This window comes from Talpa occidentalis, unplaced genomic scaffold, assembly GCF_014898055.3.
Source record: "Talpa occidentalis isolate TD23 unplaced genomic scaffold, MPIMG_talOcc4v2.1 talOcc4.12, whole genome shotgun sequence".
Classification (NCBI taxonomy): domain Eukaryota; kingdom Metazoa; phylum Chordata; class Mammalia; order Eulipotyphla; family Talpidae; genus Talpa; species Talpa occidentalis.
In genome coordinates this window covers 8,685,329-8,698,906 of record NW_023601212.1, presented here as the reverse complement: position 1 = coordinate 8,698,906, position 13,578 = coordinate 8,685,329, and the positions used below count along the sequence as shown (strand labels likewise).

Here is a 13,578-nt window from a genome sequence, read left to right as displayed (position 1 = left end):
ACGCGCAGCCGGGAGGGGATAAGGCCCACCACGGCTAGCAGAGGGCGGGCTCCCAGGCAACCACAGACATCAACCCTCCCTCGGGTTTCTGTGGGCAAACAAATGTGAAGTCCCAGAATTCTGGTTTTTGTTGTTGTTTAAACACATGGATGAGGGTCAGTGACTGCCGGGCTATTAAAAGCCACTCCAGTTTGAAACACACAGTGGAGCAGGCTCATCACCAAGGCTGAGTCCACTTTCCATTCGCCAGTATTTCTGACAAGCTGCCACTGGATAGGCTGGTCAGCGATAGCTGGAATTTCACTTAGAGAGTGGGGAATTAATTCTCCCCGCCCCCACCGCCTCAGGGGGCCACAGACTTAAAATATCTGAGAACCACAGGAGGGAAGGACAATCTCCTCCACACACTGTGGACATCGGGCAGTATCTCTTAGGGGGGCCAACTGGGGCACTATGGGGTGTTAAGCAGCATCCCTGGCCCCATCCACTGGGTGCCAAGAGCACCCCCAGTCAAGATAACCAGATGTCCCCAGACATCCAATGTCCCCTGGGTGGGGGCAAAAATGCCCAGGTGAGCACAATGCTGGAATAGCAGCTCCTGGGGGTGGTTCCAGAACCAGACACTTCAACCTGATTGTCTCCAAGACTGAATTTGGAAGCTGAGCCCCTCCCATAACAGTTAAGGGATCCCTGGGATCCCAGAGAAGGACAAGGGCCAGGATGGGGCAGCTGGGGCCTGCCGAGAGGAGGCGGTCCAACGGGAGCTGACCTGGCTCGGGGTTTCTCCTCAGGACGTCCCCTCTTCTCCTTCTGGCTGGGTCTCCTCACGGTCTCTGTGCTTTGTGATTGCAACTTCTTAGCTGATTTCTTCGCCTACAGAAAAGAGAATGGCTATGTGATGGGAAGTAGGGCCTGACCCCAGATCCCTGCACTATCTCCCTTAGAGATACAGTTCAATACTTTATGCCACCACCTTCATACTGCTGAGAGGAGCTGGTGGAATGAACAGGATGGGAAGGGAAGGACCCCTTGTCCAGTCTGACACTGGACAGCAGCTTCTCACGCCCTGAAAGGACCTGTGGGAAGGTGGAGGCCAAGCCTGACACTACACAGGGTAGCCGAGGCCATAGCTAGAACACCTCCTGTGACAGGCACCTGCTCCACCTTTGTGACAAGAGAGAGAGTAACGGGGAGAGCAAATGCCCTCCTCCTGCTACCTCACCCCCCCTTCTCATGATGTGGGATTCAGGTTCAGTCAAGAAGGTATCAGGGCTGGGAAATCGGACTTCCAGATTCAGGCTAGAATGTGAGAGGGTGGGCGGGGGAGCGGATGGTCCTGGCCATACCACACAGAACCTAACGCACCACTGATCCTCCTCAGAGGCCTCCTCACTACTCCCAAGTTGCCCCCCACCCCCCAGATGCCAGAAAGCACCTCTGAGCACCCTTCCTCTGCCTACAGCCCTCTAGAGCTCCCGCTTCCCTGGGGGTAAAAGTGTCCAAGTTCTCCCCATAGTCCACAAGGCCCGGCATTGGTGCCCTCCTCTCCGACATCACCTCCGCCCTCTCCTGTGATCTCCTGTGATCTCCTGTGCCTGCTACATGGATCTACTCATTGTTCTTCAAAAAAACCCAGGGCTAGTCCTGCCCCAGGGCCTTTGCACTTGCTGTGCCCTCCACCTAGAATGCTTTTCCCATTTATCTTCACAGATTCCTTTCACTCCATTCAGATACTGAATGTCTTTCAACTGAAGCCTTTAGGGTCAACCCAGTGTAGGCTCTCAGGGGACCCCAAGAATCCAGCCTAGGCTGGGCGCACCTCTCTCTCCAGCTCGGCCTCCGGTTCTGAATCAGAAGTGGACTGGGGACCCCGGCCCCGGCCCTTCCGGCCTCGCTTCTTGACAGGCTCCTCATCGTCCCTGAGCTCATCGCCACTGCTGGCGCCACTGCCCCCATGCGGGGCATCCCCACGCTCGGCCCGCTCCCGCCTCCGCTCCTTCTCCTCCTTCTCCTGCTCCCGCAGCCGCCGCAGCTCCTCCTCCTGCTCCCGGCGCCGCCGCGCCTCCAGCTCCCGCCTCCGCTCCTCGTCCCGCCGCTTCCACTCGCTGATGCGGTCCACCTCATCGCTGTCACTGGGGGCGCAGGCCAGTCAGCAGGGGAATGAGTCCTCGGAACAGGAAGCTCCGCCACCAAGTCTGAGGGAACGGGCCCACCCACTGCCTGTGGCCCCAGGGCGGGGCTGAGGACCTGGTAAAAAGCCACCCCACCTGTCACTGCTCGAGGTGCTCGGGGGCCGTTCAGGCTTCGGTTTCCGCCCACGTGGTTTTGGGGGTGGCTTCTCAGCTAGGGCAGAGGAGAAGGCGGTGGCTCACACTGGGTCTCTAGATGGGCAGACACCCTGATGGGCCAGCCCAGGAGCTATGGCCATACCTGGCTTCCGGCCCCGCAGAGGCTTCTTTACAGACACATCCGTGTCAGAGTCGGAGGAGGACGAGGAGGACGAAGAGGACGAGGACGCTGACCTGGCCACAGCCACTGGCTCCCCCTTGACCCCGTCTGATTCTGCTTTGGAGTCTGAGTCGGAGGCTGATGGTGCCTTCTGGGAGAGACCGGGCACAGAGGTGAGAGAAACACAGGGCACGGGCAGGCCGTGAGCACCCCAATCCCTGAATCTTCACCCCACAAAAATCCACCATCCCCCATATTAGAAACTCTTCATCTTGGCCAGAATCACAGGCGTCCTGAAGTCACCTGCAGCCGCCTGACGGGAGTCAGCAGGGTCAGTTATGGTGCACACTCTCCTGGGTCTCACCCACTCCTCAGTCATGTGTGTGCGTGCGCACCCTGGACCTCTCCCGTAAACAAAACATTTTGCAACGGGCCTCCCTGGTGGCACAGGCAGTTGAGCACAGTGCTGTGAAGCTGTCCGCAGCCTCTGCAGTACTGGTTCTATCCCCGCTGGCCACAGAGCAACCCACATGGCACGACAGACCTCTCCTGTCTCGCCTGCTGCTCCCCTCAGCAGTGTATTTCAGTCAGTCTGCCTGTTCTGCTCCCCGCTCTGTCTCTGGTGAATCCTCTCACCCTCCCGCACATCTGGCCTGTACCCCAGCTCTTTGTATAAATAAAATAAATCTTTACAAAAAAACCAAACATTTTGCAACATAAAGCCTTGCATGTGGGCCCAAGTAGACAGGCTGCCCTCTTTCCCGCGCTCACCTATGCCCACAGCACGAGTGCACGTGTGTACAACACACACACACGCACTTGCACACACAGTATATGCCCATCATATGCACTCACCTGCAACAACACACGTGTACATAGTGTGTGCACACACTTATGCACAAGTACACACCCACACATGAGACATCAGACAAGCACATGGCTTGTATGTGCAACACATGTGCCCTGGTAGACCACATACAACATGCATGCATCCTCTCCCAGACACATACACATTTACACAGATGCGTGCACATGGCACACACTCTGTCCCCATGTGAGAGCAGAGCCCTAGATTCCTCTTTCCAGTGGCAATTCCAGCATCCCGGCTCCCAGAGCGGGCTCCAAACCCTCTGAGGAGCAGCAGTCTGGCCGTCTCCTGTTCCGAAGACGACAGCACAGTGCACAGACGCTCAGAAGCAGGGGGCTGAGGCCACGAGCACAGGGAGCAGCTGGCACTCTCGGAGGCCTCCCTGGGCCCGCGCTACCCTGCTCCAAAGAGAGACTGACGCGCGACTGGATAAAGACGGCGAGCGAGGCACGCGCAGAGGAATACTACCCAGCTACAAGGGAAAAGGAGAAAAATTCTCCATTTGCAGTAAAATGGAAGGAACTCAAGGGGATTAGGCAAAGCAAAGTCAGACAGAAGAATAAACAGAGACACTGGACGGTGTCGCCTTCATGAGAGACATAAAGAAACAAAGAAAAGACAAAAACAAGCCGGTGCACTTCGAAGCAAAGCTCTAGAGTTTCCCCAGCAGGCATGGAAACAAACCAGAAACGAAGCCTCTACCTTTTTCTTCCGTCCCGCAAGGGGGCCCCGCCTGGGCGTCCGGACCACAGCTTTCTTCTCTGGGGTAAAGTCCTGGGTGGAGAGCGGGAGCTGACAAGTAGCTGCCGCAGCGCCAGCCCACCCAGCATCCCCCGAGCACCCGAGGAGCAGCCCAGAGCTCACCTGGTCACTGGTCTTCTCAGACTCAGATGAACTTTCCGAATTCTCCTCCTCGGAGGGGGACACGCTGGCCGGATCCAGATCACTGGGGGCCTTTCGAACTCGTTTTGAGACTGACATCTGGAAGGGGAGCAGCTCGAGCAGATCGGCAACCAGGAACTCACGCGCCAAGTCTCCCACCTCGGCAGGAAGCCCTCCCGCCTGCCTCTCCCAGCCCTGGGAAGAGCGGAAGGTCTGGAACCTGAAGGGGTTGGCAGGGACCCCTTCAAAAGAACCCAATAAACACCAGGGATCTTAAACACTGGGGGCATGATGTTCAGTGACATAAACCAGACAGAAAAGGACAAGACGGGTCACGGACCACAAAATGACATTTCCTATTAACGATGTACCACGTACAGACGGTGGCCCCCATAGGCGCTGCCACAGAGCCCAGGTGCATGGCAGCCTGTGCCATCTAGGTTTATGTCGTCACCCTCCACATCATTCACATGACACGAGACCACCTAACGACACATTTCTCAAAACAAGCCCATTGTTAAGCCATATGCAAGTGCACTGCGTGACCCACTCACACGAAGGCCCTAGAGGAATCACAGCCGTAGAAACAGCAAGTGGATAGTGGGTGCCAGGGCCTGGGGGGGACGGGGGTTAGTGTTTAATGGAGACAGTTTCATTGGGGGAAAGTGAGAAAGTTCTGGAGATGGAGGGTGGGGATGGTTGCCCAATAACATGAATTTACTTAATGCCACTGAGCTACACACTTAAAAATGGCTCAAGTTCTATGTTATGCATGTATTACCACCTTCTCCACCCTTATCTTGGCCCTGCTGAGGCTTATCTGCTCCTGCCACACCTGCCTATCACAGGGCCTTTGTACATCCTGCTGCCTCTAGGAGGCTCGCCACAGGCCTTTTTCTGGCTGGCCCCATCCTATTCCTTGAGCCTTGGCAGAAATGCCTGCTCCTCCCTTCACCATACCCTTTACATTTTTTGCATCTTCTATCTACAGTAAGTCAAATTTATTATAATTGTAAAAAACAAAAGGATACTTTCTTTAAAAGTGTTTTTAAATCAAATAGAACTTGGTGCTAGAAGCTGGTCTTTTCATTCTGCACTCAAATACTTAGCAGCAGTAAACAAGCAGAAGAAGAAAAAAAGGGGGGCAAAAAGAGAACACATTCAAGACAACTGAAAACACGTCCACACAAAAACACGTACATGACTGTTCACAGCAGCATTATTTGTAATGTCAAAAAAAGGGCAACAATTCAAATGGCCATCAACAAATTAATAATTACAACTCAGTCCATCCACTATGGACTATCTGGCCGGGAAGAGGAGAGGCACTGATGCACCCCACCACATGGATGGACCCTGAACACATGACACCCGTGAAGGGAAGTCAGACACAAAAGATCAAGCAGTGTGAGAGCCCCCTGATGTGAAATGTCCAGAAAAGGCACAGCCACAGACAGAAAGGGGGGTTGTGGTACGAGGGACGGGGGAGGATAGTCGTGACTATTAATGGGAATAGGGTTTCTTTTAGAGTAGGTTTTAGGATGCAATCTCTGGTGACAGGAAGAAGGGCCAGAGCATTGCTGGGTTGTGGCCACCCACAACCCCAGTGGCCAAGTTGGCCTGTCCAGCGCCTACCTTCAAGGCTGATGCCTTCCGCTTCAGGCCACTGTTGTCACTACTCTTGTCGGAGTCTGAGTCGCTCTCCATCCTGTCACTGGCGGCTGCGGCAGTCACAGCTGTGACAGCCATAACCCCCCGGTCCTCATCATCTTCACTGCCACCTGCCGGCTCAGCTTCGGGGGCCTCACTGTCCGAGGAACTCACTGGCTGGGGGACAAGGTGAAGGGCAGACCACAAGTCATCCCCATGTTTGAGTGGCATGACCAACCAGGATGGAGACCCAGCACCCACCAATGGGGTCTCCAACGTCAGGTCTGACCTTGTCAATATCTGGATGGTAAAACTGAGGCCCAGAAAGTTCTGAGAGGTGAGGCAGAGGGACAAGAGGAGCACGTGTGATGAGCACACTGATCCCAGCACTGCAGGATTCAAGATTAAACTCAAGGCTGGTGACTTAAATCTCTGTGCTTTAATTTCCACATATGAGCAATGTGGATGCCAATGTTTAGGCCTTGCAGGACAGTGGCAAGGGTGAAACAGAATACCTGACTTATGAAGGGCCACGCCCAGACCAGCAAGGAGTCCATCAATGTCTGCTTTCATGATTACTATTATTCTTAGGAGGAGGAAGGAGATCTAGGGCAGGGACTCTGGGCTTAAGCTTCCACGTACTGCTACTTCCATTATAGCCAAAGGGGCTGGCACATTCACACACTGGGTTGAATCTGTGGCTCGGTAGGTAGGTAGGTAGCTAGTACCCATGATCCCTGCCCCCAAATAGCTTACAATCTAGTGAGACAGACTGCAGGCATATAAATAGCTCAATGTCACATCATGGTGGCAGGCAGAAAGGGAAATACCTGCATGTGGATGTGCAGCTGCAGCAGATGGTTTGGGGGGTGGGGGAAGCCCTGGAGGGTGTGAAGTTTTAGCTGAGGAGTCATCACAAGCATGCAAAGGGGTAGGGGCTAGATACATTCCAGAGAGTGGGAATAGCATGGCTGAGGACAGGGAGAGGTTGGTTTAGTGAGGTCACAGAATATCTAGATAAAGACAGGGTAGAACAGAGGAGGGAGCAGGAGGTCAGGCCAGATCATGCAGGAGTTGGCCAAGCTCCCCATCTATCGTGATCTGATGGGCGCCTCGACTGCTGGCTCAGGTGATGGGATGCATGTGCATGTTCCATAATTGGGGAAACTGAGTCTCTAGAAAGGTAAATGACTTGCCCTACATTATGCTTGCAGATAAAGGCAAGAACCTGAGCTCTCCTGAGGTTGGCCCATGGGATCCAACTGTCTACCAGGAAAGGTGCTAGAAAATCTGATTCATATGAAGAGGTTTGGGGCACAGAGAGGAACAAGCATTTATCTGCAATGAATCTGGAGTGTGACCAAGGTGGAAAAGGAACATCAAATGCAGCTAGGCCTCCTCATTCCCAAATGACACTCACATCACCTACTGTGCTGTGCCCCTGTAACGAGGGGCCAGTGCACACTTGCTCACTGGGTCCTCCCAGCAGCACTGTGAGCTTCTGAACCTGGGACAGGCCCTTCTACCCCTTCATTACTGAGAGACGAAGATGCATAATCATGCATAGTTTCAGGACGCTCCAGTCAGCGAAGGACCATGTAAACAATGGGGGTCCCAATAGACTCTACCACCTAGGTTTGTGTAACTATACTCTATAACATTTGAAAAAGGACACAATCACTTAATGATGCATTTCTCAGAACATGTCCCCATTGTTAAGCGACACACAACTACACTAAACTGGGATCCTTCTAGGTCAATGGTTCTCCACCTTGGGTGATTTTGTTCCCTAGATGGCATCTAGCAATGTCTAGATACATACTGGCTATCAAGATGGGGCTGGGATGGGGCCTCCCTGGTAGCATGGGGGGTTGGGCACTGCACTGTGGGGCAGTCTGCAGCCTCTGCAGCACAAGTTCGATCCCCAGCCAGGGAGCAGCCCACATAGTGTAGCAGATTCTCCTGTCGTGCCCGCTGCTTCCCTCGGCAGTGTATTTCAGTTGGTCTGCCTATTCTGTTCCCAACTCTGTCTCTGGTGAATTCTCTCACCCCCCCCCCCAAGTCTCTGGCCTGTGCCCCAGCTCTTACATGCATAAATAAGTAAATCTTAAAAAAAAAAAAAAAATGGGGCTGGGAGTGCTCCTGGCATCAGGGAGGTGGGGTTTAAAGCTGTTGCTTAACACCCTCAGTACCCAAGATGGCACCCCATACAGAAAGATCTGGCACCAAGTGTTGAGAAATCCTGGTCTAGGTCTAGGAGATTTTAGACTCTAGCTGGGTCCCCCTGGGCAATCAAGTGAACTCTGTGGACCTCAGAAAGTTTATAGATCTGTAAAATGCAAAAGATACCGCCTGCCCAGCTCACTCTCAGGATTACCGTGGGAACCAAAAGACTAAGCAGCTGGAACCACACAGAGAGACCAGCTTTCACCTCCTGGCTTGGCAAGGAGAAGGAGAAATGTGTCTTACTATACACCATTGGCAGAGGCACTGGTGGGGGGTAATAAAGAGTAAGCACTGACTATATGCTCACATGGACCAACCATCAAAGACTGACAAGAGAATAAAGTACAGAATTATATGCCTAAGAAAGCTATACAACATTTTATATGAACTAAGAATCTTAGAAAGATAAGTATGGCTTTCTTGAGATGAAAATGAAACAGTGGGGGCCTCCCTGGTGGCGCAGGCGGTTGAGCGCCGCACTGTGAAGCTGTCCGCAGCCTCTGCAGCACAGGTTCGATCCGGCTGGCTGGGGAGAAACCCACATGGCACAGCAGACCTCTCCTGTTTCACCTGCTGCTCCCCTCAGCAGTGTATTTCATCAGTCTGCCTGTTCTGTTCCCTGCTCTGTCTCTAGTGAATCCTCTCACCCTCCTGCGTCTCTGGCCTGTACCCAGGTTCTTGTATAAATAAATTTAAAAAAAAAATCTTTTAAAAAAAAAAAAAAGAAAATGAAACAGTGGCCAAGAGGCAGCGCCACTGTTTTGTATACCTCTTCAATTTTCTACCCTGAGTCTACAATGCCACTTGAAATGTAGAAATGAACTACAGACTTTCAAGGATGAAAAAAGGAACTGCTGAGATACCCGCAAAGCAGTACCATAAGCTTACTTGTGGACTGGCTATAACAGAAGCATCTAAGATGATGCCTGGGAAGAAACACCTCAAGGTTCCCAGGCTTCAGCTCCAAACTACTAATACAAAGCCCAAACTTCTAAGGGTAGGGTCCAGGAGTCTTCATTTTAAACTAACGTTCCATGGAGAGGTATAACAGCTAGTCCTTCACCTGGAGAGTCTGTACAGGGCTCGTGTAATGTCAAAGCTGCACCATTTTTGAGTTTCATTTCCTCGAGGGCAGGCATCTATCCAGTACTTAGCAAGCTGTGGGTGTGTAATAAATATTAAATGGTGTGATGATTCACCAGGAGGTAATAAGCCTTGGATGTAACCAAACAGAACTTGAGCTGGGGCCAGAAAATGATCTCTTGAAACTCAGTTACCTTCAGGACCTTCTGATCTGCTTACCCAAGCTGGGGACAAGCAAAGCCGAGGAACAGCCAGCAGGTAGCAAAGCTGAGGAAGCCTCCATGCCCCATATGCATCACAGGAGATAAAAGTAAAACACCACAAGAATTAGGCTACCAGAGGGGTGGGTGGGAGAGGGAGCAATGAGGGTGGGGGTCCAATGATATGGTGATGGGTGTGGTGTGGTAACAGAGATCTGAAGAGGTGTCACTCTAGCGCCTTAAATCATGTACAGTATTGTAAACTGATACCTCAGTTTAAAAAAAAAAAGTGAAACACCAGTAATATGTAGCATGTGTGGGCCTGAGTGCTCAGGTAACTGTTTCATGAACCCACATTCTGAATGGTGAGCTCCAGAAGGCAAGAACTGTGCCTGATTCACCCTGGATCCCTGGTCCCTACACAGCATGTGACAGGTGGAAACACAAGTGTCTGCTGAGTTAGCGGAAGAGCTGAGCCACAGGAAAGGTACACCTAGACCATCTCCAGACCCCGATTTCTCAAGCAGGACCAGGCACTACAGGGCTACTTAGTCCTTTACAAACATAAACCAGACCACTTAGACCCAAGCTATACTGCCTGAAGACCACACTGATGTCCCTAACAGTTAAGTTCTGTCCCTTCCAGTTAGCTCCTGTGACCTGAAAACCAATCTCACCACAACCCATCCTTAGACCAAGCTAATCCTCCCCACTACCTCGTATCTTGCAGGAACCCCCAAAAGAAGTGGTTAAAAGCAGAGTGAAAAACCCCAGCACCACCTCCCTTCAGCATCTCACCCCAAAGTATTTGACAAGGCACCCCTCTGCCATCCTTCCATGGCTATTTATGAAGTTAATTTCTACTTTTCTAAATTCCTCTGTTTCGCTGAATAGTTCCAAACACTAATTCCCCATGAAGACATTATCTCTGTGACTCCTGGAGTTTTTTTTCCACCTAAACAGAAACTTTCACATCTATTAGGTATGGCCTTTTTCTGAATTGAAAGGTTAGTAGTAGTGGGAGGAGGGGCTATTAGTGAAAGAAAAACAATGTTTTCCTTATAAAATAAAAATAAAAAGTTTGGTAAAAGCTATGACAACACTTGTATTTGCAGGCTGATCCTAGGGCAGGGGTCTCACCAGGGGTGATTCTGCACTCCTTCACCCAATCCAGGGACACCTGGCCACGTCTGGAGACACATTCAGTTGTTACAACCCAGGTGAGGGTGCTCCTAGCATGGAGTATGTGGAGTCAGGGCTGCTGCTAAACATCCCATAGTGCGCAAGACAGACACCCCCCAGAGAATGGTCCAGCAGTTATGTCAGCAGTGCCAATGGGAAGACTCTAGACCTAAAGGTTTCGCCTCCTTCTAGGAGACAAGCTAAAGCCACCTCTACTCCTATGTACACACATACCTGATCCCATTTGGGCTGCCCTCCATCCCCAGGTACTCACCAGCGGAGCACTATAGCTGGCATGGGGATTGTTCTGGATCTCCCACAGTCCTTCATTGAAGCCTTTTCTCTTGTTGGGTTTCCCGTATTTATCTTTACATTTGTCGTAGGGAAAGAGGTCCTTGGGTCCCAGGAAGGCTCTGGAGAAAGGAACCATGGGGCCAGTCCCAGGTGAGCCAGGCTACCGGCGGGGCGGTGGGGGGTAACCAATTGGAAAACTCAGCCCTAGCTGGGAACACTTACGTTTCGTGTGTGCCAAAGAAGAAGATGGGGTACTTGTTGGGTGGGGGCTTCACGGCACCATCAGCGATGTCATCAATCTGCAGTGAGAGGCCAGTCAGAGGGCAGCTGGGGGGCAGGGGGGAGTTTCACCCACTGACCCAGGAAATTACCAAAAAATCAGCCAAGTTACTTGGGGTAGAGTATGCTAGGAAAAAGGGAGCCTTCATTTTAAGAAGCCACATCACCTTCCACTTAAGCATCTGCATGCTTCTGTGCAAACCCCCCCACTCCCCAGGGTACTTCACCTGAGCAAAGCCAGATAAGGTCCTCTGAGCAGTTGGGGGGTGAGGCCAGGCAGGGCTTCTATGAACTCTCAGAACCCTCCCACAGGATCCCTTCCCGCAAAGAGGTTATCGGTGGTGGGTTTCCCAGAGACTGCAGCTGGCAGCTCCAAGGATGCAGAGGGTGGGGGGTGGGCTGCAGGAGACAGGCGCTGAGCATCCAGGAAGTCCCACCCTCTCCATACAGGCCCATGGGCTCCGGCAGCTGTCAGTCACCTCCCCACGGGAGGCAAGCAGCCCCTATACTTCCAATCAGGTGCTTGGAAATGTTAGGGGCTTAGAGAGCTGGCTAAAGGAAGGAGGTGCTGAGAAGAGGGAGAAGCTGGTACTCAGGAAAGAAGGAAAGTGCCAGTAAAGTTTCATTGCGCTGTGTATCCCAAGAAATTAAGTGCAAGCAAATAAGACTAGAGTGGGCTCTCCAGTTCTCATTAATTCCTTCCATTCTTCTTCAGTGCCTGGGTGGCTTGCTCCTGACTTTCTGCCTCCATTTTCCTCAGGGCTAGTTTCCAAAGTCTTTGACGGTGGACCCTGGGCCTCTGGCATCTACCCCAAGCATCCCATTTCTGCACAGAAGCATCCCCAAACTCCATCAAGGTGAGGACCAGCCTGGATGCCTTCTAAACCCTGCTTCTGCTCTGGTCTCACCAAGTATCTGCCTCTCATCCTGAGGCCCAGACGTCCTAACAGTAGCACCAGCTCTAACTTCTCTTGGGGTTGCCCAGACTGAGGTCCCTGAGGTCCCCTTGGCATCCAAACCCTGAGTTCTGTGTGATGTCTTTCTGGCTACTTCTACCAAGGAAGGGTGGACCGAACAGGCAGGGAGCAAGGCTGGAATCTCCAGCCATCCCACAGGGCTGCCCAGGTCACCTGCCCTGCCCACCTCACCCTGCTGATACCCAGGGCTGCCAACCCCACCCACCAAATTCCTTCAGTTGTACCAGGCATATTCCACCAGCCTCAGTCTTGGGGGTGCAGGGGAGCATTTGGAGTCCTGAGACCTTGGGATGACAATAAACCTCAGGTCCCTCCTTTGCTGGCTGCTCTCACAGAGCTTGACCTCCACTCTACAGATCTGCGACTCTTGGGCTCAAAGAGCCCTTCAGACCTAACCCCCCATCCCACACCACTTGAGCTGTCTGCATCCCAACTTTCCCCAAAGAAACCCCAAGTCGCCTTCCCTCGGTTGCTCCCCTTCAGCCTGGAGTCCCCTTGAGTGGGGCTGATCTGATTCAAGCATCAGAGAGGACAATCTCATCCCAACCAGTTTCCTCCTCTGAGTCTGGGGAATGGGGGGGGGGGGGTGTGAATCTTCACAGGGGACTAGGGTGCCCCAAACAAGTCTTATTTATATTCCTGGCCCCTCAGACCTCTCACTTTCATGTTCAGTCATCTCAGCTCCAGCGACCTTGTGAATAGAGCCCACAGCCCCAATTCCCAGTCCTGACTCCCTCACCCCTCGGTCCTGAGGCTCCAGCAGCTTCTCCCTGACTGCATCCCTCCTCCTTCGCGCCCTTAAACGCCGCCCTCAGCACACACCCCCACCCCACCCTTAGGACTTGGCTTCCGTGACCCCACAAAGAAGGTCCTCCAGTCTTGGGGCACTTTCCTCTCCCAATAAACCCAGCCCCCCACAAATCACACTGTGCTCGGCCCCCTCGCCCCTCCCTGCTCCCTCCCCCTGAACCCGTCCCCTCAGGTCTCAGGTCCTGCACACCCAGCATCACTCGACTCTGTGACCCCCAAGCCGCCCCTTCAGGTCCGGGGTACCCAAGACCCCTGGTACGCAGGCCACACAGTCCGGGGACCCCCAGAACCCCGACGTTCGGGTCCCTCAGGCCTGGGACCCCAGCTCTCCCTGCCGGCGAAAATCCCTCAGGCCCGGCACCCCAGACCCCTGCGCGCGGGTCCCTCAGCCCCGAATCCTCCCAAAGCCCGGGCGTGCGGGTCCCCCAAGCCCGGGTCCCCCCAAACCTCGGGCGTGCGGGTCCTACAAGTCCGGAGTCCCCCAGACTCCAGGTGTGCGGGCCCCCGAGTCTGGGGCCCCTGGAGCCCCACCCCCCACCCCCAACCTTCGCCCATCTCCCCGGCGGCCTCACCCGGGCCGGCCAGTGCGGGTAGCCCTTCATCTTGGCGAACACCAAGTCCCCGGGCTTGAAGGCGTGCGGCATGCTGGCGGCGGAGGCCCGGGCCGCGGGAAGCGGCG

General features: G+C 53.4%; 1 protein-coding gene across 3 annotated transcripts in view; it reads right to left on the bottom strand.

The window, feature by feature from the left end:
* Positions 1-13,578, bottom strand: part of HDGFL2 (HDGF like 2) — an 18,516-nt gene extending 4,938 nt beyond the window's left edge. For 2 of the 3 annotated variants that reach the window (XM_037505117.2, XM_054693062.1), the window contains exons 1-10: positions 13,472-13,578; positions 11,056-11,132; positions 10,814-10,952; positions 5,834-6,025; positions 4,181-4,297; positions 4,019-4,090; positions 2,431-2,599; positions 2,268-2,343; positions 1,820-2,132; positions 770-873 (exon numbers count right to left, since the gene is read on the bottom strand). In XM_037505117.2, the coding sequence (XP_037361014.1) occupies positions 770-873; positions 1,820-2,132; positions 2,268-2,343; positions 2,431-2,599; positions 4,019-4,090; positions 4,181-4,297; positions 5,834-6,025; positions 10,814-10,952; positions 11,056-11,132; positions 13,472-13,543 (1,331 nt within the window). In that variant the 5' untranslated portion in view covers positions 13,544-13,578. The remainder of the gene's footprint in view (positions 1-769; positions 874-1,819; positions 2,133-2,267; positions 2,344-2,430; positions 2,600-4,018; positions 4,091-4,180; positions 4,298-5,833; positions 6,026-10,813; positions 10,953-11,055; positions 11,133-13,471) is intronic. The other variant, XM_054693063.1, reaches the window with a different exon arrangement.